Below are 24,693 nucleotides of genomic sequence, written 5' to 3'. Positions count from 1 at the left end.
TGAAAGCGGCTTCCTTCCCCACTCATCCTTGGTTTTGGAGAGAAGCGGTGACATCACGGCAAGTCTTGCCTCGCCTGGGAGTCGGCCTGAAGCGAGGCGCAGCGGCACACAGCCCGCAGCCTCAGTGTCCCTTCCCGAGTCGCCCGAGTGCAGTGGCCGGCCAGAAGCCCGCGGGCTGGCGACGGCCGGGGCGGTGTCTGGGCGAGCTCTCGGGGCTCCAGAGCAAGCTTCTCATCCGCGCTTCTCCCAGGCCGGGTGTGCACGGGCTGGAGCAGGCAGCCCCCAAGTGCCCCGCCGGTCTGAGGCCTGTCGGTGGGTTTTACCCCGGCGCCCGGATAGAGGCCGAGCCTCTCCGAGCCCGGAGCCTCGCCTGCCCAATGACCTTTACTGTATTGCTTGTTATCTACTCTGGATGACATTAACGCTCCCACTAACGCAGAGGAAGGCGCGCTGCGGGAACCGTGGGGCGCCGGAGAGATCGCGGATGGCGCCTTCGTTATTATAGTCTTAGAATTCGTTACATTATGATTACTATATTTGTATAATACATTCGTTATATTTGTTATTATAGTTAAGAAGAGAAAAGAGGGGCAGAGGGCGCTGCAGGGAGGCGGAACTTTTCTCCCGGACTCCGGTTTCCGCGGACGAAAGGACCAAGCTGAGCGCGCACCCACGCGGCCTTCCGCACGGGGGCGTCGCGCCGTTGCCAGGCAATGGGCGCCGGCGACTGCGGCGTCAATCATGGCGTCAATCCTGGCGGCGCGGCTCCGGCCCGGCGCTGGGGTCGCGGGCGCGCTGCACAGACGCCTCTGGTCCTCGAGCTCCCAAGACCCCGCGGGGCCGCCGCCGCCGCCGCCGTCCGAGGCGGTGGACGTGGAAGCGCTGCTGAGGGACGCCACGGTGGGCGCGGGCCCGAAGCCGGGGCCTCGACCTCGGCCGGGCCCCAAGAGCACCTCGGTGCTGCTCTTCCCGGGCCAGGGCAGCCAGGCCGTGGGCATGGGGCGCGCGCTCCTACGCTACCCGGGCGCGCGTGCGCTCTACGAGGTCGCCGGGCGCGTGCTGGGCTACGACCTGCTGGAACTGAGCTTGCGGGGGCCGCGTGAGGAGCTGGAGCGCACGGAGCGCTGCCAGCCTGCGCTCTACGTAGTCTCGCTCGCAGCCCTGGAGGCGCTTCGGCATCTGCGGCCCGAGGTAAGCCCCGCCCTCTGCCCTCTGCCCCAGCGAGCTGCGCGTGCGCGCCCTCGCCCTCCCGGCCACGTGAATCCTCTTTCTGCTCCTCTGTGAAAAGGGACTGTTCGTAATGGCAGCTCCTGTGAGACGCTAGGAGTGTGCGAGGGAGGAAGCCCCTGGACCTGCAGAGCCACCCAAAGCAGACACCCCAAAGCTCCTCGGAGGGGGAGGGGACCCTAGGGTCAGCCCGGCCCCCCGCGGGCCCTGCGCGCAAAGGCGCCCTTCTACCGAGGGGGAGCCTGAGGCAGGCGGGCGAGGTCACCCGCCGCCGGGCCGTGCCCCAGCCCGAGGCCGGGAGAGGCCCAGACAGCCGGGGCCTACCCCAGGAGACCGCCTGCGGCGGGAGGTGGGAGGGGCCGGGGTGCAGGGCGGCCGCAGTACGCCCCCCCTGACCCGGTCACCGTCTCTTGCCGCAGGTTGTGGACGGCTGCGTGGCCGCGGCCGGCTTCAGCGTGGGGGAGTTCGCAGCCCTCGTGTTTGCCGGGGCCCTGGAGTTTGAAGAAGGTACAGGCGCGTGGGGTCCCAGCGCCAGGCTTGGGTGGGGGCCTGCCTGGGGAGCCAGAGGGTAGAGCTGGGCGGTAAGGGCGGGGACGGAGCGCTGGCCCAGAAGAGGCCGCAGGGCCTGGTTCCGATCCCGCTGTGACTCCCTTCACCCGGCCCGGCTTCAGGCGCCTGATCTTTAAGTGGCCTTTGTGGGGCAGGGCGCCCCCCCTGCTGAGCCGCTCAGCGCCCCCCAACACCGATGAAGGCAGGCGTCTGAGCCCGGGGACTGCAGCGCCCCAGGACGGCCTTTGTTCTCCCCGGCTGCCCGAGGCTCTCTTCCTGCCTCAGCAAGTGTGGAGTTCAGTGGGGCTCCCGAGGCCGCCTGGGCCACTCCGCAGAGAGCTCCTTCCCTGCTGCCCCAGTACCAGGAGCACCCCGCGATCTGTCATCTTCCGTGTGGCATCACCTTTCGGCCCAGACCTTCCCTGTGCGTGTCTCCCCCGCTAGAGTAGGAGCTCCCCCGGGACAGGGCTGGCCTTGCTTTCACTCGTGTGCCGGCGCTCAGAGGCCTGGCGAGTGGGAAAGCTGCTCAGCCGCTGTCTGTTTGCCTGCACCGCTCATTCCTCTTCCAGACTTTCCTTTCACTGTCCAGGGCACCAGCCTCCTGATTCACATGCACACGTGCCCCTGCTTCGCTCCCAGCCCTTATGTCCTCAGCTGCCAGACCTCGTAGCTCCTGTCTCCCAGCACATCTCACTTCCACCAGCCCTGCTGTCCGTCCCCGCAGCCCCACATGGCTCAGGCCAAGGCTCCTGGCCACCCACTGCCACCAGCCTCCACGCGGCCACCGAGGTGACTCTCCCAAAGCCCGGGGCTGATCACACCACCTCCTCTCCTCACCTCCCATAGCGCCCGTTAACTCTAGCATCAGATCTAACCTCCTTCTTCTCACAACCTGGGCCCTCCCTGTCTTCGCAGCCTTCTTCCATGTTCCATGAACACTGCCATCCAGCCGTCCCAGGCTGCCTGCTGTTCCACCCCTATGTCACAAAGTGCCAGCCTCTAGGCCTTTGCCCTGGCGGTCCCTCTCCTGGCATGCCCTCCCTCCTCACCTCCACCTCTCATTGAGCTTAGTTAAGCATGAGGTCCTTCCTGATGCTGGAGGCAAAGCCCTCAGGCTCTGGGGCCTTCCTGCCCCTAACTCCCGGCAGTCTTTGTGAATGTATTCTCTCTGCACTCCTGTACATGCCTGTGTGCATTTGTCTTTCCCTATAGAATGTAAGCTCTCTGGGGGCAGGGATTGCTTCTCTGAATCCTCAGAGCGCTCTGGCTGCTTATTAGATGCTTGTTGTTTGCTTGTCCCCACCCCTTCCTGTCTCTTCTACCTGCTCCCCACCCCACCTTCTCGCCTCCCTCCAGAGGTGCTGGAGGTTACACAATTGTGCAGTGAGGGGAGTAGCTCCTGCGTAGATGCCTGAGAGGTCTGCCAGACTCCTGTGATGGCTGCCATTCTAGTTGTCCATGTGAAGAAACTGAAGCTTGGAGAGAAAGGATCTTGCCTCAGGTCACAGGGCTAGTGTGCATTGGAGGCAGATTTGGAAGCCCAGTGCCCTCCTGCCTCCACTCTAAACATCTGTCCCTTGCACTCTCTTGTGCTGCTCTCTCGTCCCCGTCTATGCTGAGCTTCCTGTGAGTGAGGTGAAGGTGGAGGACCAGCCATGGGGCTGGAGGAGAGGTGGTTCCCAGGCTGGACCCCGGGACCTGTGGAGGCTGCAGCTGGCTCTGAGAGGCCATCATTCAGTAGGGAAACAAAGGGCTACTTCTGTGAAGCTGCCTTTTGGCTGGTCTCCCTACCTCAGTTTCTCCCTTCTCCAGCCTAGCCTCCACTCAGCTACCAAGGCAATCTTCATAAAGCCCAGGTCCTACCACGTCATGCCTAGCCTAACCCACTCACCAGGTGGGGCCTGGCCCAGGCCCACTCCCCTCTGCTTCCTGGGAAGCCATCCCAGGCCTTCTCCCCCAACATTACCCCCATTCCCCTTGTCTGCATCTCACACGGCCTCGACTATTTACCTCACTTCTCCAGCATGTGACGGCGAGCCCCGTAAGGTCAGGGTCTATTTTTGCTTTGTCTTTTGGACCCCCCCCCCCCCTCGCCCTTAGCTCAGAGCATGGCTCGGTGTGAGAGCGTCACAAATACGTGTTGCGTGACTGGTTGCCTTTGCTCCCCGTTAGGGCTGCTCGCGGTCAGAGTCCGTGCCGAGGCCATGCAGGAAGCATCTGCGGCCGTTCCCAGCGGGATGCTTTCAGTCCTCGGGAGGCCTCAGACCCAGTATAAGATGGCGTGCCTGGATGCTCGAGAGCATTGCCAGTCCCTGGGCATCAAGGAGCCCGTCTGTGAGGTGGCCAACTACCTGTTTCCTGACTGCCGAGTGATTTCTGGTCACCTCCAGGTGAGTGTCTTCACACCTTGGAACAGCACAGGCCTCTGGGGAATTTAATGATGTGGACGTGGTAGAAGTGAGATTTCATGCTTACATTGAAGACACCATACACCGCTTCTAGCCAGAGCTCCAGGGAACCTCCCAACCCTGGGAGATGGGTTGACTCTAGTGGCTTAAGGAGCCTGGGTGGGGACACCCTGCAGCCCCCCTCAGAGCAGCTATAAGAGTCCTCCCCAGTGGCCAGCCTTGTGGCCTTCCCAGCAGAGGAGGGGCTCATAGCGGGCAGGGCCTTGGGAAGCCTAGAGGTCAGCATGGTGTCAGAGCAGGCCTTGGTGGAAGCAGTAGGTGGTGAAGGCAGTGTGAGCGCCTCTAGGCACAGCCCTGGGGAGGCGGCCATGTTGAGGGAGCCGTGCATGTGCCATCGGCCTCCTCTGTGCTTGAGGTGGGGTGGTCCCTGCTGGGTCCCTCCAGACCCACCTCTGCCGCTAGCCAGTCACATGGCCTCAGACAAGCCACTGCTGCCCTTTGGGCCTCATTTCCCCATTTCTAAAATAAGGAGCTTGGGTTTGAAGACCATGGATCTGACCTTGACTGTCCCAGCTTGGCCGTTGTCTGACCAAAGCTCCCAGAGAGGCATCCTGTGGGGAAGATACCCCTTCCCCCACCCCCCCACCCCACCTGGGGTCCCAGCCTCCAGAGACCTTGGACTCATCTGGTCCTTACTCTGAGGGTGGGAGATCTGAGGCTCACAGAGATTCTAGAACTTGTTGGAGGCCACAGGTGTCCCCAGCTCAAGGATAGAGGATTCCTTCCCCTCCATCACATTGCTGACCCTGATGAGTGTCCAGTATCCCTGGGTCTCAGGAGTCCTAGGAGGGAGAGGTGAGAGCTGTGCTAACCTTTTGCTTTTCTTTTTTAAATGTATTTCCTTTTTATTTCATTTTTTTCACATATGTATTCATATGCTCGTATACCCTCATATATAGACACATACATATTTCTATTCCCTTCAGCTACTTTCATACTGAGAAAAGTTCCATCAGTTACAATTATTGTTTTTCCATGTAGCAATGTTAATAATTTAACTTCGATAAGTTCCTTATGATTTCTTTTCCCTGTTTACCTTCTCATGCTTCTCTTGCTTCTTGTATCTGAATGTCAGATTTTCTATTCAACTCTATTTTTTTTTTTCATCAAGAATGCTTGAAAGTCCTGTATTCCACTGAATGACCATATTTTCCCCTGAAACATGATACTCAGTTTTGCTGGGTAGGTGATTCTTGGTTTTAATCCCAGCTCTCTGGAATACCATATTCCAAGCCCTTCTATCCCTCAGTGTAGAAGCTGCAAGATCCTGGGTTATCCTGATTGTGTTTCCACTATGTTTAAATTGTTTCTTCCTGGCTGCTTGTAATATTCTCTCCTTAATCTGTGAATTCCAGAACCTGGCTATAATATTCCTAGGAATTTTCTTTTTGGGATCTTTTTCAGGAGGTGATCAGTGGATTCTTTCAACCTCTATTTTGTCCTCTGGTTCTAAAACATCAAGGTAGTTTTCCTTGAGAACTTCCTGGAGGATGATTTCTAGGTTCTTACTTTGGTCATGGCTTTCAGGTAGTCCAACAATTTTAAAATTATCTCTCCTGGATCTGTTTTCCAGGTCAGTGGTTTTTCCCATGAGATATTTCATGTTGCCTTCTATTCTTTCATTTGTTTGGATCTATTTGACAGCATCTTGATTTCTCATAAAGTCATTAGCTTCCATTTGCTCCAATCTAATTCTGAAGCAATGATTCTCCTCAGTGAGCTTTTGAGATTCTTTTTCCATCTGTCAAATTCAGCTTTTTAAGGCATTCTTCTCCTCATTGTCTTTTTGAGTCTCCTTTGCCATTTGAGTCAGTCTGTTTTTTAAGGTATTATTTTGCTCAGTCAGGCTGTTGACTCTCATTTCATAATTTTCTTGCATCGTTCTCATTTCTCTTCCCAATTTTTCCTCCACTTCTCTTATCTGCTTCTTAAGGTCCTCTATGGCCTGTAACCAGCTTGTATTTTCCTTTGAAGCTTTTGGTGCAGGAGTTCTGACTTCACTGTCTTCCTCCTGTTCCATGCTTTGCTCCTTTTTGTCCCCAAAATAGGAGTGTAATGTTGGCATCTTCTCTCTGCTTTATTTCCTTTCCCTGGTCATGTCGCCCCTCAGTTACTTGACCCCTGGGCTTTTTGTCACAGTAGGACTCTGCCACCAGACGAGGGAGCTTTCGTCCCAAACACTGGGCTTTTCTCAGCTGCCAGAGGTATTAGATGGGTGTCCTCTCTGAGGTCTCCACACGCTCTGGCAAGCTGGACACACACCCCAGGACCTCCACCCTAGACTGCAATCCAGATCCAAGCAGGTTAAAGCAAGAGCGATTACCCCTCAGACTGGTGCTTGGTCCCCCTACACTCTGCAGGCCAGGAGCTGAAGCTGCCACGTAGCACTGGCTGGCTGTACCCCTGTGTCAGCGGCTTCTTGCCCCAGGGGCAAAAGCCACGCACTCCCACTTACTGAGTCCCAAAGTCCAGACTGCACTGACCTCTCACTTTGTCCTTTGCATCAATGTGTTGATAATTCTGGAAACGACCACAGCTGCTGCTGATGTGGAGTCCCTCCAGCCAGCAGCTGGTCAGGCCCGCCCTGGAGCTAAAGCCTCTGGCTCACCCGGGCCTGGGCTCAGCTCCCAGAGCACCGCGCTTGCCAATTCCTGCTGGCTTGTCCTCAGTGGGAGGTTAGCTTCTCTGTGTCATTTTGTGGGTTCTGCAGCTCCAAAGTTTGTTCAGAGTCCCCTTTTTACGTGGATTGGGGAAGGTGGAAGCCGGAGCCGCTTGGAGGTCCTGCTTCTACTCTGCCATCTTGACTCCTTCCCCCTGTATTTCCTTTTTAAAAAATCACAGTCTTTTCAGGATGCACTCCACTGCCCCCCATCCCGTCCCCCTTCTGTGTAACCAGGATCTGTGGTGAAGCACAGTTGGGGGACAAGGGGCCGAACCTCTGCTGAGAGGAGGCGTGTGACCACAGCCCCCAGAGCCGAGGCTCCCAGAGTGAGGGCAGGAGGTGTCTCAGCTCCTTGCCAGAGGAAGGTTGTCTCCTCAAGCAAGACGAGGCAGTCCTGTCAGTCTGAAGCCAGCTGCTTATATTTCTGGCTCTACCATCTTTGCTCGCACACCCGGTCCCTTGAGTTCCTCATGTTCCTCATTTTTTAGAGCACGGTTCTTCCCCGTTGCCTGCAGATGCTGCAGTCAGCTTAGTCAGCCGGCCCTTGACTGATGGGCACCCAGGTTATTTCCAGTGCCCTAGTACCCCAAGAAGGTGCTATTGGGAAGGTCTTGTTGTACATCTTATTTTGTTCCATTTTCGGTTCCACCAACAATGCATGAGAGCTTCCCGTGTCCTGTAGCCTCTCCAGTCAGGTGCAGGCCATGGCCCTTTTTTTTGGTTAGATGCTCTCTCCTTTCTTGTTAGAAGGCTAGGGCTGAAGTTGTTTTTGAAGGGGATCCTGGTTTTTTCCCTTGGAGGCTCAGTGTAAATCACACATTTACTTCCTTGGAGCTGTGCCCCCTGTGGTCTGACTGCATTTGCACAGGCCATCCTCCGTGCCTCGAATCCACTCCCTGCCTTGAGCTGCTGGGATTCTTCTCCTTCGGTGCCCAGTTCAGAAGTCACCTCCGCCTGGAAGCCTCCCCTGATCCCTACAGCTTGAACTCATTTCCCCCTTCTCATGATTTTCACAGAGAGCTCCGTGGCCATTCTCCATGACCTCATGTTCACTTAGAGAGAGGCCTTGTCCATCCTCCTGTTGAGTGTAAGCTCCTCCATGGCAGGGGCTGCTCTTTGGGCTCCTCATCAGCATTCAGTGGAATGGGCCTAGAAAGAAGGGGTCGTGGCTGTGCCACCGGAAGGAGGTGAGAGGTTCATGTGGCAGCAGGGGCCTAGTGATGGAGCTGAGCAGTCCTGAGGAGCCAGGCTGCTCCTTGAGAGAGTGATGGATGGAGGCCATTTAGGCCTGGGGTCTGCCCCTGGATCCTGAGGACCCCAGGGGTCTTGTCCTGGCCCTGCCACTGAGGCTTTAGTTCTGTCTGGGACCAGTCACCCCTGCCCTCCCCTCCCAGATCCTAAGGCCCAAATGAAGTTCTCAGGGGGTCCTAAGGTCAGACTGAAAACGGCCCGCTGCCTGCCCCTGATGGTTGTGGCCCCTCCCACCTTCACTTGTTTGTTCTGTCCCAGGCCCTGCACTTCCTGCAGAAGAATGCCTCCCGGTACCACTTCAGAAGGACCAGGATGCTGCCGGTCAGTGGAGGGTTCCACACACGTCTCATGGAACCCGCTTTGGAGCCGCTGGATCAAGTCTTAAAGAAAATAGACTTAAAGAAACCTTTAGTTTCTGTCTATTCCAATGTGAATGGCAGTAGGTACCTGCATGCCAAACATATCCAGCAGCTGCTGGTGAAGCAGGTTGTGTTCCCCGTGAAGTGGGAGCAGATCATGCATGCCATTTATGAGCGGAGGAAGGGGACGGAGTTCCCGCAGACGGTTGAAGTGGGGCCTGGGAAGCAGCTGGGGACCATCTTAAAGAACTGTAACCTCAAGGCTTGGAAGGCCTACAGTCACGTGGAAGTGATGGGGGAGGAGGAGGAGGAGGAGGAGAGCCCGGACGTCTAGCCAAGACCGCTCTAGCACTTGTGGGATTGGTGGGAAGACCAGATCCAGGCCCGGCCGCTGGTGCTTCAGTGGTGCTGGGGCCCCCCCGGCCATGGGTCAGAGGGAGGCTTCCACCCCGCTTCCTGGATCGGCTTGGGCTGGCCAGCCCCGAAGGGAGAGAGAAATAGAAACTGCATTCTGAGCACCATCAGATCCCGTGTTCTTGGGTGGTTGTCTTGTTTCAAGTGTCCTTTGAAAATATTTCATGTCTAGAGGAGAGAGGTGGCAGGAATTTTGAGCCCAGCATTAGTGATAACCCAGAAGGTTGTCTCCCAGGGCAGTGAGAGGAGAGTCCATGCAGCCTCCCAGAGATACCTGACTCTACCCCACAGTCCCCTTTGCCTGGCCTCTTCTGGAAGGCCTTCAGGGAGGGGGAGCCCACCACCTCCCAAGGCAGCCCTTCCTTTGTGGGAGGAAGCACGTCCTGACCTCCATCCTCCCAAAGTCTGCCTCTGCACCTTCCCCCCAATTGTCCTCCCCCTCCTCACAGTAACATGGTGAAGACAGCAAATGTGGTGAGGAAACTGAGGCCCCGAGAGGGGGCCATGACTAGGAAGGGCTCTTTCCACCACCTGCAGTGTGACCGAGTACAGGCCTGGGCTGAGAATGGGACCTGGAAGGGCAGTCTCCCCACCAGCTCTTCCTGATGTTGAACTTAGCATCAGCTTTGGGGCCATTGGCCTAGGGCAGCCCCTGGCCTGGGGCTAGGGCAATCTTTCAAGCACATTTGTCAAGGGGAAGGTGGCCCCCTTTCCTTGGAGATGCTCAGTCATGTAGAACTGAGATTGGCCAGCCTCCAGAGGAGCTAAAAATGCAGCCTTTCTGCTTTTGGGGGGGGGGGGCAATTTGGCCTCCCTTGTTTGTTTTCTTTTGTCAGATTCATGACCTCATGGGGCCGTGAACATTCCCCATCCAGAAGCTATGACCTTCACCTCCTCTTGAACCTAAGAAACTGCCCTCAGAAGCTCAGGGGTCAGTGGGGATGACCCAACACCAGGACGATGAGCGTGCAGTATGGCAAGCCAGGCTGGGCCCCACTAGCAGAGCCTTCTGGAGCCAGGGTCACTGTGTCACATAAGGGATGGGAGGGAATGGAGCAGCCGCTCCCAGGCTCTGAGAAGGTCTCCCTGCCTCGCTTTTGGCTTCTGTGATTGAGGACTTGGGTATATTTGACTTGTCACACACAGAAGGGCTAGGGCCTGTTCCGCTTGGCTCCAGAGGGGAGAATTAGGAAGAATGGGGGGAAATGGCCTCCATGGCTATAGCTGGACCCTGGCTGTGGTGCCTGCGGGGAGGTGCTGGGACTCAGACTCAGGCCTTGCTGACTCCAGCTTCAGCAGGGTTCCACCAGCCCATACTCCATCTCCAGTAAGGGTTCTCCACTCTGGGGACATGGGCCCCTTCTCAGAATCATGTTTATCAATGCACAGAATGACACATAAGATTACAAAGGAAACCAATTATACTGCCAGATGGTTAGAAAAAAAAACTTTTATGGTCACCAGGTTAAGAGCCTCTGATCTCTAAAAATCCTTTATCTCTGGGGTGGAGATCCATCATCACCCAGGCACCGTCCTGCCTCTGCCACTGCTTTGTGGAGCCTGGCGCTGTTCTCCTTTGGCCTCTCTTGCCTCTGTAAAGTGAGTGATTTGCACTAATTGGTCTTAAAATGGCCCTTCTGACTCCACATTGCTGGGAGACCACATGGGGTGGAAAGGTCCCTGGACTGGGTCTGGGACTTGGGCTCAGTCCCTGGCACTGCTACTTACTGTGTAAGTCAGGAACTTACCATGGCTAAGTCCGGGCCTTCTCTTGTCTGTAAGATGAGGGTTTTGGAGGACTTTGTCCCAGCTCTGCTCCCACACCCCTCCCAGTTCTGACCCACCTTCATGCACGTCTGTATGCATGTGTTTATGTACATGTGTATGTATATACACACACGTGTGTGCGTGATAAAATGTACCAAATCCATGGCACAGAAACACCTCACATGGACACCAGAAGCCAAGATAGTATTTGCTCATTTATTTATTCATTTATTCATCCCCTCAAAAAAATCTTTACCAGAAGATTTTTTAAAAAATTTATACAGTGGGTGTCCCAGTGATAAAGGATGACCAGCATTCCTTCTCTGACCCACTGGTGCCCCAAAGCCAATACCTGAGATGCCCGTTCCTGGGAGTGGAAGCACCTTTTACTGGGAAGGTTCCTAAAAAAAGCAAAGCCAGAGTTTCTGAGTCCCTGGACTGAACGTTTCCAAACCAGCCAACCAGGAAGTTATCCAGCAACAACCGAATATTTAAATCATTTCTCTTTTAGAAATATGAACAGCAAATCCACGTGAAACCTAGGCAGTGTCCCAGCACTGTCTCAAGGTTTACATAGAATAAAGGGTTTCATCAAGAACCATTATTAAAAAATTTTAAAAACAAAACACTAAGCTAACCAAGGCAGATTTCCACCTCCAGGGTGGCAGGCCAGAGTCCAGCAGTGGCCAACCTCTCTCTTCATTCTTTGCATCAGTATGGCAAGCCATAACTGACTACCAAGCCAAAGAGGATCAGAAGCAGGGCCACCGGGATCACCTTCCGGCACACAGTGCTAGCTGGTAGCACGGGAATCTGCAAGAAAGAAGAAGGGAACCCAACGTGAGTGGTGGCCCCACAGCTGCCCTTGTCAAGCGGAATCAGAAGGCAAGACCACCTTGTCGGTCCAACCCATACCTCCACCATAATCCCCTCGACAGCATGCCCAGCCTCAGCCTACAGAGCTCTAGGGATGGAAGCCCCTCGAGAGTGGGGACCTCTGGAAAATATACAGATATCTCATTCGATCCTCGCAGCAACCCCTAGAGATCGGTGCCCTTGTCCCCACTTTACAGTTGAGGAAGGTGAGGCAGGAAAAGGTGATTAGCTCATCTGTCCCTGAGCTGGATTTGAACTCAGATCTTCCTGACTCTAGGCCCGGCACCACCTAGCTGCCTCTTGATTCTTTCGGAGAATTAGACACAAACCAGAGGAGGCCTCAGCTTGTTGGGGCAGCAAGTGAAAGGCCTTGGACCAGGCTCCAGGAGTAGAGGCTCCGATCCCAGCTCTGATGCTCTCTCACTGCCTCTCATCAGGAGAGTCCCTGGCTTCTGCATGTCGCATGATGGGGTTGGACTTGACTGGGAAAATTCCTTCCAGCTCTAAATGCTACAATGGGGCTCAGAACAGAGGCCCCAGCTGTCCTGTAGGCACACACAAGCTTGACAATGGCTCTTCGGCCTCTCTGGGGAAAAGGGCCCCATTGGGCTTTATTTTCTTAGTCTGTCCTCCCAGTGACCCTGTGAGGCAGAGACTATGAGGTTCACTCTCCCCCTTATACAGATGGAGAAACTGAGGCCCCCTCCCCCAAGGGAAGTGACTTGCCTGAGGCCACACAGTTGTGTAAGAGAATGTGAGAGCTGGGATTCAGACCTGGGCCTTTGGGCCTTCCTTGCCTGTCATGTAGCCGTCCCTCTTGCAGATTTCCCCCTGGTCGCTTCAGAGGCCCTCATGGCCAGCATCCCCACCCACGCAGAAGCAGCCGCTGCCAGACTCACCCAGGTTCCACAGGCCACCAGTCTCCCCATCCAGCTGCTGCCCACGGGCTCAGTAAGACACTCCACAAAACTTCTAAAAATACTCAGGGCACCTGTCTGGACGAAACTGAAAGTCGGGCTGTAACCCAAGCAGGACAGAGAGAATCGGTTACGTGGTCGGTCAGAGGCTGCCCATTTTCATCTACCCCGTCAGGGGAAAAGCCAGTGGCCTTGTGGGCGGGCACAGGACATGAGGGGAAGGGGAGGAGCTCCCTCAGTAGAGAATATGATAAAGCAGAAATGTAATTATCAGTATGTTTTAATTAGATTGGTTTCAATTAGGAGCATGGATTTAGAGCTGAGAAGTAGCCTTAGGAGTATTGTCATTTAGCTGCCTTATGGCCCCATGCATAGAGCCCTGGCCTTGGAGTCCAGAAGATCTGGGTTCAGATCCTGCCATGGACACTGTGTGATTCTCTCGGCCTTAGTTTCTTTATTTGTGAATTGGGAATAATGGTGGCACCTGCCTCAGGATTGTTGTAAGGGTCAAATGAGGTCATGTGCAAAGCCCTGCAAAAAGTGTGAAAACGCCATGTAAATGCTAGCTGTTACCACTGTGCTTCTGAAGATGGGGAGGCCAAGACCCCCAGAAGAAGCTGCTCTCCCATAGTAAGAGAGGCAGGGACAGATGGAATGGAGCATAAGCCAGTGTCTTCTGACCCCAGACCCCGCGTTCTGTCTCCTGTTCAAGTATTATTATACCCATTGCACAGATGAAGCTGAGGGTCCCTGTGCAAAACCAATGTTATAATAATGCAGTCTTCCCAAGCTATTAAAGCCAAAACCTGCGCTCAAACTTGGGGGACATCCTGTCGGTCCTAATATCCTATTAGAGAAGAAGTATGACTCCCAGCATGGAGTCAGGAAGATGGATTTGAATCCTGCCACTGACACTAGCTGGAGGGCAGAGATGGCTATTGATCAGTGAGTATCCGGAGTCTTGTCTCTCCCCCCGCACGCCCCAGATGCAATCACAGCTCCTGCAGGAATTCATTCATAGCAGCAGCATTAGACTAATGGTTGTGGACTAAAGGCAGGCCTGGGCTCTCTGCAGCTGGGTCTTCCCTGACCTGTCGGCCTCTCCTAGGAAGTTAACTGCATAGAACTGACGTGTGTCCTGGACAGTGGCACTGCCTTCCTCCCACTCCCAACTCTTAGGGCTCTTGACCATTTCTAACAGTTTATAAAGCACTTTTATCTCATGCCATTCGTACAGATGACTTCTCATACCAAGACCCTGAGTGATAGTCACCAGCTCAAGGTCATGTGGAGAAGCTTCATGCTTTCTCCCTGACACCGTTTGGCCCGTAACAAGTCCCAGGAGGGGCTGGCCAACAGGCCAGCTTGGCCCAAGCTGGGGAAAGGATGAAGAAGGGAGGCTTGACTCTCAAGGCTCCATTCAGTGTAGGGGCTCCGTGAAATCTCCCTCCTCTAAAGTTTTATAATTCAATTAGAATCATAGCAGGTTGGATTTGGAAAGGATAAGCTTCCAGGATAAGCCCTCACACACATCCAGTGATGGGGGGCTCATTACCACATTCCGCAATGGGATGTTTTTCCTGAGTATGTTCTTATACCGAGCCCAAATCTTCCTCCCTGTGTTCTCCTGCCTCCCATCGGTTCTAAAGGGTTTTGTCCTGTGGGGCCAATTGAACGAAGTCTCCTGTGTGGTGATCCTTCAGATTTCAGTGAGACATCAGTGATGTGCCCCCTGGAGCTCCAGGATAAACAGCCACCATCATCTCATGTGTCTGACTACAGTGTTACAGGAATGATGCCATGCCCGAGGCTCTGAGCTCTGTGGAGGCCAGCCAGGGTCCCATGGATCCAGGGCCACAGACTGAACCTCTCCTATCTCCCCAGCAAGCCTTGATGCTGGAGGAAGAGAGTATACGACCCCTCTCCAAATGAGAGCATGTGCCCCACTGATTTGGGGTGACCCTCTACCAGGGAAAGGCCTGTCTCTTCTGGCTAGGCTTTGCCTCAGCCCCCCCTCTGCCATAGGAGCACCCCGACTCTGCCCCTCACCTTCCAGGAATGTCCCCTGCTTTGGGAAGCCTTACTTGATCACCTGAGGGACCTCTCCTGGCACTTTAGCTTCTCTGGACACAAAAATCTGTGCTGGGATTGAATATTCAACAGACCCTCAACTTCCTCATCTGTAAATGGAGACAGTCAAACCTACACTCCCTCCTCCCAGGCATTTGTGAGGCCCCATTGACATTATTTGTGCCTTGTCTGCCGTTATTACCGAGAGCAGATGAGCCCCAGCTTTCTTCCCCTTTTCCACATATCATTTAGGGACCAGGGCCCTCTCAGCTGAGGAGAGAAGGGAGGGGAAGGAACAAGCATTATGTAATGGCTTCCTGCGTGCCAGGCGCTGTGCTACGCTCTTTACGAATAGCTCAGGAGGGGAGATTAGAGACATGATGGGAAGGAGGGTGTACATCACACAGGGAGCATAGACAGTTACCTCCACACAGGTGCCAGGGCCGGGGCCACGTGGGGTGCTGTGTCCTGGGTCTTCCCGCAGTATATCCTGTTAAATTCATCCCCGATGACTGCCAGCTGATGGCCAACCTGCATAGCCGCACTGTCAGGACACAGGTGTGTCAGGAGGAGGGAAAACCAGACAGCACTGAAGTCAGATTGGGTCTGGGCACACAAGTGGAGTCCCCTGTCAGCCAGTAGCCCCTGGAGTGGTGGGGGTGGCTGAGCTGGAGAGGCCCTTCCAAACGCCCTTGACTTTGCTTTGGCAGAAGCATGGCAAATGGCCCAGCAACCTTGATGGGTGCCACTCAGCTCAGGATTAGAAGCTACTTGTAGCATTTCAAGACCAAAGTCCTCAATCTAGTCTGGGGCCTGTGAATTTAGCGGGTTTAGGGTTTTTAAGTGTTTTGGTAACTTCCTTTAGAATCAGTCTCCTTTGTAATCCTATGCGTTTTGTTTTGTGTGTTTAAACATATTATCCTGAGAAAACAGAATCCAAAGTCTTCCCCAGGCTGCTAGGGCGATGATACAAAAAAGTTTAAGAAGCCTGTCTAGGTCAGCTCTTTCTGACACTCCAAGATTGTGACTCACTCAAGGTCACACAGCACAGTGAAAAGGGCTTCTTTCCACCATGTGTGGGGGCAGGAGATTCCTGCTCTGCCACTCATCAGCTGTGTGACCCTGGGCAAGTCCCTCACCCTCAGTTTCCTCTTCTGTAAAATGAGGCAGTTGGACCTGATGGTCTCAAAGGGCTGTCCCTGCAAGTCCTCTGATCCAGGAGCACAAACCTAGCTCCAAATCCAGCACCCTGCCCACTGTACCAGAAACATACAGTAGGAAGAGATGGTCTTGTCTCCACTGGAACAAGTGGAGAAGAAGCCTGGCCTAGGGAAGTAGGAGGCAAAGTTAGTCTTGGTCACTGAGGGTTGACCATGGACAAACAGAAGCCCTGCCACCATTGCCTTTTTTTCTTCCCCAGCCTCATGCTGTGTGAGTGACCTAAGTGTTTGGACCAACTTTTCTCCCCCTGCTTTAAATAAAAATCTTTATGATTTTCTGAACCATCTTCACATTCCATTCAAATGGCTGAACTAGGAACTCCTGGGCCGAAGTCACCCCTTACCCAAACCTGAGTCACAGTCAGCCTCTTCTGCAGCACAGCACAGCCCCAGGCGCAGACTTTCCCTAGCCTGCCAGGCCTCCACCCTATGCCACCAGCCTGGTGGGGGCCAGACCTTCCTCGTGCTTCTGCCTTCTACCTGCCGCCCTCTTCCAGCAGAGCCAGTGTGGTGAACTCAGTGAAAGAGCTTCCTTGGCTAGGGAGTAAGAACAATTTCCCATGTGTCCCATGCAGTCATTGGGAGGGTCAGGTCTGTGGTGACCGCACCCACTCAGGCCTCTTCCTTTGGGGATTCTGGAATTCCCCAGGCAGTCAGAGCTGGTCTCCTGGAGTCTCCACACCCAGACTGAATCCCTGGGGATAAGTCACCTGAGTTTGCTTCCTCATTTGTAATATGAGAGGGCTGAACCTGATGACTTACGTAACCAATTTGAAGACAATGGACGCTCCTCAGGGTCCTGATCTGCCATGGACAATTCCAGAGGACAGTGGTGAAGCCAACTACCCACCGCCTGAACATATACTTTTGGACATGGCCAAGGGGGAATTTTTGTTTTGCTTGACTGTGCCTATTTGTCATGGGCTCTATTTTTATTCTCAGTGAGGGAGGAAGGAGAAAAAAGTTTTGGTAATTGAAAAAAATTACTTAACAAAAATGTTAGTATGCTCCTGCCCACCAGACCCAATTCAAGTCCCCTAATCATCATAGAATTTAGAGCTAGAGGCCATCAAGTCACAGGACCATCACAGATTGTCTGAGCCAACACCCTCATTCCACAAAAGAAGAATGCTGTGGCAAATTTCAAATAGTTCAGAGAACCCAATAGATGAGATACCCCAGGACTGGAGTTCTGCAGGGAAAGCCAAGACATGAAGGAAGGGCTGGTCTAAAGAGACTGATGTGGATGGACAAGGGAGCTCACTGACCAACTTAGATTTCCAAAAAACATGAGCAAAATTAGAGGGTTAAAATACAGTTTAATAAAATAAAAAGTAAAGCTTCATTCTGGAAGAAAAGTGTCAGGATCTGGTAAAGCTCAGAATGAAAGGAAAGGGGAAGGGAAAGGAAGGGAGTCACTTAAGCATTTTTAAAATGCACAGAAGGGAAGATCAGAAGGAGTCGTAGACAAGCAGGAGAGTTCTAAAGGTCACATGTTCAATTTCTTATTATAAGCCTAAAAGAAAAACAACTTATACGCAATAGAGATCTGCTATTTCATGTACAATCCTTTTTTTCTTGTTTTACTATATATAAATGTTTTTAAAAGGAACATTTAAGACAGTTTCTTCAAAGAATTGCAGCAAGGCAAGTTATTGGCTTTTCTTGTCAATTATGCTAAGATGTCATAAAGCTAGGAAGGAGAATTAACATGTTGGATGACAGGATCCAAAGAGATCTTGACAGGCTAGGATGCTGGGTGACATTTAAAATTTTTATGCAGGGATAAATGTAAAGTCTTATCCTTGGGTTCAAAAAATCAACTTCACAAGTAGAAGATAGGCAAAGGTATGGGCAGGAAGCAGCATGTCTACAAGATCAGCAAGAGTATGACATGGCCACCACAAAAGCTTCTGCAGTCTTGGGTAGTATTATCAATCAGTCAGTCAGTCAACAAGTATGTATTAGACACCTATTGTGCCTAGGCTATGCTGTCCTAGGCATCCTAGAGGACATAAGTACAAAGAATGAGCTCACATTCCATTAATTATGAGAGGCAGTTGTTTTTATTAATATGTTGTTCAATAGCGTCTGACTCTCTGTGATCCCGTTGGAGGTTTTTTCTTGGCAAAGATACTGGACTGATTTGTTAATTCCTTCTCCAGCTCATTTAACAGAGGAGGAAACTGAGGCAAACAGGGTTAAGTGACTTGCCCAGGGTCACACGGCTAGTAAGTGTCTGAGGCCAGGTTAAAGACGAGTCTTCTTGACTCTAGGCCTGGCACTCTGTGCACTGTGCCATCTAGCTGCTCCTATGAAAGGGCAGCATTCAGAATTACTGAGGAGTTAAGGGTCTTGTTGCCAGAATGCCATATTTTGGGAATGACACTGGTAATCTGGAGAGCATCCAAAGAAGGCCATCCAAGATGGTGAAGAACCTCAAGATCTTACCACAGGAGTTTTAGTTGAAGGAACTGGGGATGGATGGATGGATTGACGGATGGATGGATAGACTGATGGACGGATGGATGGATGGATGGACGGATTGATGGACGGATGGACAGATGGATGGATGGATGGACGGACGGATGGATGCATGGATGGACGGATGGATGGATGGACGGACGGATGGATGGATGGATGGATGGATGGATGGATGGATGGATGGATGAGTAAGAGGGTGGATGGATGAATGGGTGGGTGGCTGACTGGCTGGATGGAAGGCTCAGGGAGAACATGGTAGCTGTCTTTGAGTATCTGAAGGGCTGTCATCAGCCTAAGGGGGTAGATATGTTTTGCTTGGCTCTGGAGGACAGATATAAGGAGTGATTAGAAAGAAGTGAATAAAGGGAGATGTTGGCTCTCTGTAAGGAGAATCCTAATGCTGAATGGGGCTGCCCCAGGAGGTGGTGGAGTTCTCCTCACTAGAGATCTTCAAGCAGAGGCTGGGTGTCCCCTTGTCAAGGACAGGGTAGAGAGGATTCTGGATCAAGCTGAACTTGGCCTGGATGGCCTGGGAAGGCTGTCTCCTTTCTAGCTCTTGAGGTCCTGTGATTCCGTGACTTTGTGACTCTGTGATGGGAAGTTCAGGGCTTTCCCACTGCCTTGCCAGCCCATGCTTCCACCAAGAGTTAATAACATGATGTAGGGAACCTTCAAAAGTATGTGGCTAGAACAAAGATCCTTAGGGAATGTAGGAGAGCTACTCTTGGCTTTGGTTTCCTATGGTTTTTTTTTTTTTTTTTTTTTTTTTTTTTAAAAATGAAAACTTATAGTCTGTGGCTTCGTTTGAGATTCTGTTTCTAACTATATTTGTTTTCTTGATAGGTGGTATTTGTTGAGCTTGTGATTGAGAGATTCTAACATAGAATATAAGCTCCTAGAGGGCAGGGATTGGCTGGCTTTCTTTTTCTTTGGCCACTGTCTAGTAGAGAGTAGGTGATTAATAATGCTTGTTGACTGACTGATAAAGGTGTTTCTGGCTCCTCCAAGGCCGTCCTAACAAAGCCCAAACTGTAGCTGGGGAGATGTTGAGGAGGAGCTGGAGATGAACTATTTGCCTGTTTTCCAAGGACTAGCCTAAATAAGCATGGAAGGGGTCATCCCAGAGGGCTGACCACCCATTTTTTCAGCCTCTGAAGCTCAGTACAAGCTGTCAGGCGAGGCAGGGGGCAGGGGAACTCACACCAATGAAATCCCACAAGGACTAAGTGCCTTACCAAGATGATAATAGTGAAAGAAAAAAATTTTTAAAGGAAAAAAAGGAAAATGCAACAGGTGAGATATAAGAGGGGGACTGTGCAAGGGAAGTACCTGGTATTGAATTCTGTTTGTTCTGTGGCACCAGGAAGCCTTGAAGCCAGTGGTCCGTAATGAGGATCTGCCTCAGGTGCCGTGGCCGCCATCACTCCCTGGCCATAGCTGGGAGGAGCCCAACGTCGGGAGAGGGCTCTTGCCTGAGACATTTCTTCTCTAGGAGAGAAAAGTACTTGGCATGTATTCCCAGAACTCACTGCTCAGGCTCACCACATGCTGTCAAAGCTCAGGAGTCTCCATTCAATTCAACCCAATCCAGATGCCTCCTGTGCTTTCAGTGCCTGCCCTCATAGAGCTTACAATCCACTGAGAAGGTGTGGTTGTGGAGATACAAGATATATGGAAAGAAAGATTGTAGAAAAGAGAGTTGATGGGCAAAGAAGGTCCAAACAAAAGGCCTCAGGAAAACTGATGGTCTAGATCAAAAGGAGGGATTGTTTCCAGCTGGAGGAATCTGGGAAAGTTTGGGGGAGGCAGGTGTCTGAACTGGGCAATGAAGGAGAGAAATACTTCACCAAGGGAAGAAGAGGAAGGTGCGGGGAGAATCTGTGGGAAGACCTAGAGGCTGCAGATGACCAGCTGAGATCAGGGCATGGCCAGGGTCTGGTTTGTCTGGGATGTTGTGTGAAGGAAGGACAGCAGAGCCAGGGTGTGGGGCGCCTTTACAGAGAGTCCAGTTGGGGAGATTGTAGCTTATCCCATGAGTCATAAGGAGCTACTGAGGGTTCTGAAATGGCTTCACCTGTGTGAAGGTGAAGGGGGCATCATTCAGGCAGCTAGGATGGCCTGGGCATGGGAGCATCTGGAAGCAGAGAAGTCAGCTAAGACATGGCCTCTATGTTCCAGGTGGGATGGGATGAGAGTATGAATGAGAGTAGTGACTCTGTGTGTGTGTGTGTGTGTGTGTGGTGTGTGTGGTGTTTTGGGGGTGTGTGTGTGTGGGTGGGGTGGTGTGTGGTTGGGTGTGTGTAGGTGGGAAAGACAGAGGTCACTGGCTTCTCCTCCCTCTCCCTCACCGCCCCCCCCCCCAGTCCAATCAAGTGTTAAGTCAATTCAACAAACATTTTATCCAGGCTGACCCTGATATGTGTGGAGTTCTGTGAGATCATCAGACACCATAACATCCCAGAACCAAATCTTGTCCCATCTCTACCTGAACAAGAACCTCCCCTCCACAAGGACATCCCCTATCAATGGTCATCTGGCCTGAGCTAGAGGGGCTCCCCGCTCCTCTCCACTTTGAACCTCACTCTCTTCATCTATAAAATGGGTATACTGATGTGTTTGCACTACTGACCTTCCTGTATTGTTGCAAGGAAAGTTGGTCAGTCAGCCAACGAGCATTTATTAAGGGTTTACTGCAGGCACCCTACAAATCCCTATGGATGCAGGCAGTTTTTCAGCACTATGGAAAGGATAGTTCTGTCTCCTCATGCCTTCTGTGTGGCCTTTATCTCCAAGTCCTGCTCCATTTCCTGCTCATGATGGGGAGGGGTCATTGGGCTCTCAAAGGCCATTCCAGCAAGGCTCAAGGGCTGGCAGGTTCCACTGATCTCGGAAAGACTCCCAGTATGGCCCCAGTACCAGAATGAGCCTGCCTCCCCCGGGCCAGGCCAGCCAAGAGCGGGCAGACTCATGACTGCTAGCTTATAGAAAGGTGCTTGCCCCATGACTATGGGGCTTAAGTCCCCCCTGGCCACATAGTCTGTGAGAGCTGGGACAGCAGGGACTGAGTCCGAGACATGATCACCAAGCCAGACAACCATGACAGGGCACAGGCCAGGAGACACTTGCTAATGACAGATGTCTTACACTGTGATGGTGCCTGACCATGGAGATACATTTCTTTTCTTTCTCTCTCTTTTAAATAGTTTACTGTTTGCCAGCAGAAAGGAAGGAAGTATGGCCTAGCATCAGGCAGACATTGGGCCCCGCCCCGCCCATTGCATGGGGCTGAGTCCTGTTGACGTTGGTGCCCCAGACCCCTGTGGACCTGCCTGCCCTGGTGACTGCTCATCCTACATCTCTCCATATTCCTCATGCCCATCATTTCTTATGGCCCAGGGCTAACTCGTGGCCTTGATGTACCATGTTTTGGTTCTGCCATTCCCCAACCATCAGGCACATGTCTTCTTTCCTGCTTTTTGTTATGAGTGGACAGACCCCTGCACTTGGAATTAAGACCTGAGTTCAAATTCTGCCTCAGACGCTTACTTGCAGGTGACCCTAGGCTGGTCACTCTGTGCTTCAGTTTTTCATATGTGAAATGAGGGTGTTGGACTCAATGGCCCCTAAAGACCTTCTGACTCCAGGTCCTGTGTATGACCCTGGGCAAGTCACCTAACCTTTGTTCCCTCATTTGTAAAATGTCGAACTCAGCCGCCTTGAAAGCCCCTTCCACCTATGAGATGTGACTCTCATAGATTCCTGTGAGATGTTCCATGCCTGATCTCATGTATGCATTGACACCCATGGGCCCTTTCTTCCTGACTCTGATCTCCTGAGGGCATAAAGCCAGCGTGGGGGGCCCTGGGTAACTTTTCTCCCATAATTCCAAAACGTTTTCCAGAATAGCTGGACAAATCTTCCCTCATCCCCTCCATTAGCATCTCTGCCTACCTTTGCCATTTCCTTTCCTACAGAATGACACTGGACGAGAGAGTCAGAACCCACAGTGGCAGAGACAGGCAACAACAGTGGAATGGATCTGACAGGATTAAATTTAATTTGCAGCTAATATAAAATTTTACCCTTTGAGTTTAAAAAAAATCAGCTTCCCCAGTGCAAGATGGGGAAGCCTGGTGAAATAACAGCTTTCCTGAAAAAAAGATCTGGGGGTCTGAGTGGACTGCAGGCAAGCTCACTGTGAGTCAGCAGTGGGCTGTAGTATCCAGGAAAGTTTGTGGGACCTTGGGTTGCACTGAGCCAGGAAGAGCATCCTGGAAGGAGGGGCCCAATGCCCTGGTTAGACCATGCTGGGAGCCGAGTTCTCAGCTCTGGGCACATGAGGGAACAGACCCAGCAGGATGAAGGACCTGTAGCTGGGGAGCAGAAGCAGGACTCAAGGGTCTGAAAAGCTGTTGGGTGGAAGGAGGATCTGATCTGTTCTGAACTAGGAGATGGCTCGGGCTGCCCCAGCGTTCTCTGAATTAACAGTCGCCCAATTGGGGAGTTAGTGAGGTCAAGGAATAGAGATCCAACTTTATAGATGAGGAGACTAAGGGCCATTTCCCAAGCGCCCCCTGCAGAGACTGGAGCCCAGCTCCCCTGTCCCCTTCCCCCAGTGCTTCCCTTGAGCAGTGACTCTGTGGCTGACCTCTGGGACCTCAGCTCCCTCCTGGGGCCTCCCCAGTTCTGATCCTGAAGATTATACTACCTGTACCAGCCTAGGAACCCCAGGAGCCCTGGGCTCAAGTCTCTAGCCTGAGGCATCCACACTGTGTGACCTGGGGCAAATCCTGGGGTCCCCAGGGCAGCTCTCTCAGACTTCAGTTACAGATGAGGTGCTGATCTGCATTGGTGAAGGGAGTTTCTCCTCTGGAAGTTCCCCGTACCAGTGACATCACAGGCCCCACCACCCCCACTGCTGGCACCAGATCTTCTCACATTAAAAGAAAGTTGTAGTCACAGATGCTGCTGCTAACTTCACCAGCTCAGAAGCACCAGGGACACATGAGTGTGGGGGGACCTGCCGGCCAGAACACGGGGAGCAAACCCACTGGGAGCCTCTTCTCAGGGGAAGTGAGTTTCCAGTTTCTTAAAAACAGGAGGGGCCTTCACGGGTCCCCAGCAGCTACTCAGGAGCCAGACCTGCATCTGCCCCTGGAACACTGAACACCATGAAAAGACAATGAACATAAGAGACCCTGGGCCGGCTGAAGCAGACATGTCAACAAACTCCCCTCGGCGCCCGCTGCCAGGACAAAGGCCTGAAGGCTGACAGATGCTACCTCACACCTGTTTGGATAATACCTTCCTCCCACAAGCTAAAAAAGAAACCATCACATATGAGCTCATGAGGATCTGAGTCTCCCAGCACTGCTCACCCCCCACCCCCACATCAGCTCCCCCTTTCTCCAGTGGCCCAGCCCAGCCTGTCTGAAGCCAGGGCCAGGGGCATGTGAACAAAAGGGGCATTGATAACCATACTTAGTGAGGCAAGCTCTCCAAGGCCCAGACACAGGAGACACCAGCTGGGGGGTGGCCATCACCCTGCCCAGGAAGGGGCCCCTCCCTAAAGCACAAGTGAATTTGGAGCTTGCCTGGGAGAAACTTAAGAAGGCCCCAACCACCAGCCCTCTGCACCTGTTCTAGTCCATCTGGTCCCTGAGTGCGTCCATGTTTGCCAACAAGGGCTCACCAGCCTTCTTGTGACCTGACAGGGTCTGAAATTGCTGGGTCAGGAGTGAGCCCTGGGGCCTGGAAGCTGTCCAGACAGCCTCCCTCATCAGCCCCCAAACCAGAACGCCCATCCCTCTTGGCCTGTAAAGTCTGCAGAGGCACAGAGAAGGAAAGGAGCTTGTGTGGAGTCAGACTAGTTAGAGGTGTGGAAGGGGGCACACGAACTCACCCCTGTTAGGACTTCGAATTTATCCGACTCTTCTGGAACTAGGTGGGAAAAGCTACCAGACGTTCATCCTTTGGTCCAGGGATCACCGCACGGAAGTAAAGACTGTTGAGACAGAAAGGTCCCAGACAGCCACCATGATCACACTTTGGAGGGACTCGGAGGCCACTGAGTCCAGCCCTTCCCCCACCAAGGCTTAGAGAGAAGACTCCAACCTAAGGTTCCTTCCACTGTGCTATGCTACTTTTAATGTATAAATGAACAGATAAATATATATATATGCATACATACATATGAATATATATATATATATATATATGTCACATTTCTTTTTCACTTCGCAGTTTCCTTGTAGTAGACCCATGCGGTAGGTCATTGAAGTATTACTGTACCCATCTGGCAGATGAGGAAACTGAGGCCCCCAGGAGGGCAGCTGGTCGGGATCTCACTCAGACTCAGGGCCCTGGCCACAGCACCCCAGCTCTCTCCACTACACCCCACTGCCTCTAAAATCCATGAGAGGACGGACT

General features: G+C 52.7%; 1 protein-coding gene across 1 annotated transcript; it reads left to right on the top strand.

Annotated features, from left to right (window-relative positions):
• Window positions 1-722: 722 nt before the first annotated feature.
• MCAT (malonyl-CoA-acyl carrier protein transacylase) lies at window positions 723-9,040 on the top strand. The gene is made up of 4 exons (XM_069102891.1): window positions 723-1,191; window positions 1,647-1,734; window positions 3,949-4,166; window positions 8,416-9,040. The coding sequence occupies exons 1-4, from the start codon at window positions 742-744 to the stop codon at window positions 8,848-8,850; spliced, it is 1,191 nt and encodes a 396-aa protein (XP_068958992.1). The 5' UTR covers window positions 723-741; the 3' UTR covers window positions 8,851-9,040.
• The last annotated feature ends 15,653 nt before the right edge of the window (window positions 9,041-24,693 follow it).

This window comes from Petaurus breviceps, unplaced genomic scaffold (assembly GCF_028583685.1).
Source record: "Petaurus breviceps papuanus isolate PSGF00001 unplaced genomic scaffold, PetGlider_PUasm1.0 558, whole genome shotgun sequence".
NCBI lineage: Eukaryota > Metazoa > Chordata > Mammalia > Diprotodontia > Petauridae > Petaurus > Petaurus breviceps.
This window is presented reverse-complemented; position numbering and strand designations above follow the sequence as displayed.

Bases quoted from the DNA above. Each gene is read 5' to 3' on its own strand.
- MCAT (XM_069102891.1), top strand. From the start codon at position 742: ATGGCGTCAATCCTGGCGGCGCGGCTCCGGCCCGGCGCTGGGGTCGCG. The intron at 1,735-3,948 runs GTACAGGCGCGT...GCTCCCCGTTAG, and splicing joins GGCCCTGGAGTTTGAAGAAG to GGCTGCTCGCGGTCAGAGTC. The intron at 4,167-8,415 runs GTGAGTGTCTTC...GTTCTGTCCCAG, and splicing joins TGATTTCTGGTCACCTCCAG to GCCCTGCACTTCCTGCAGAA.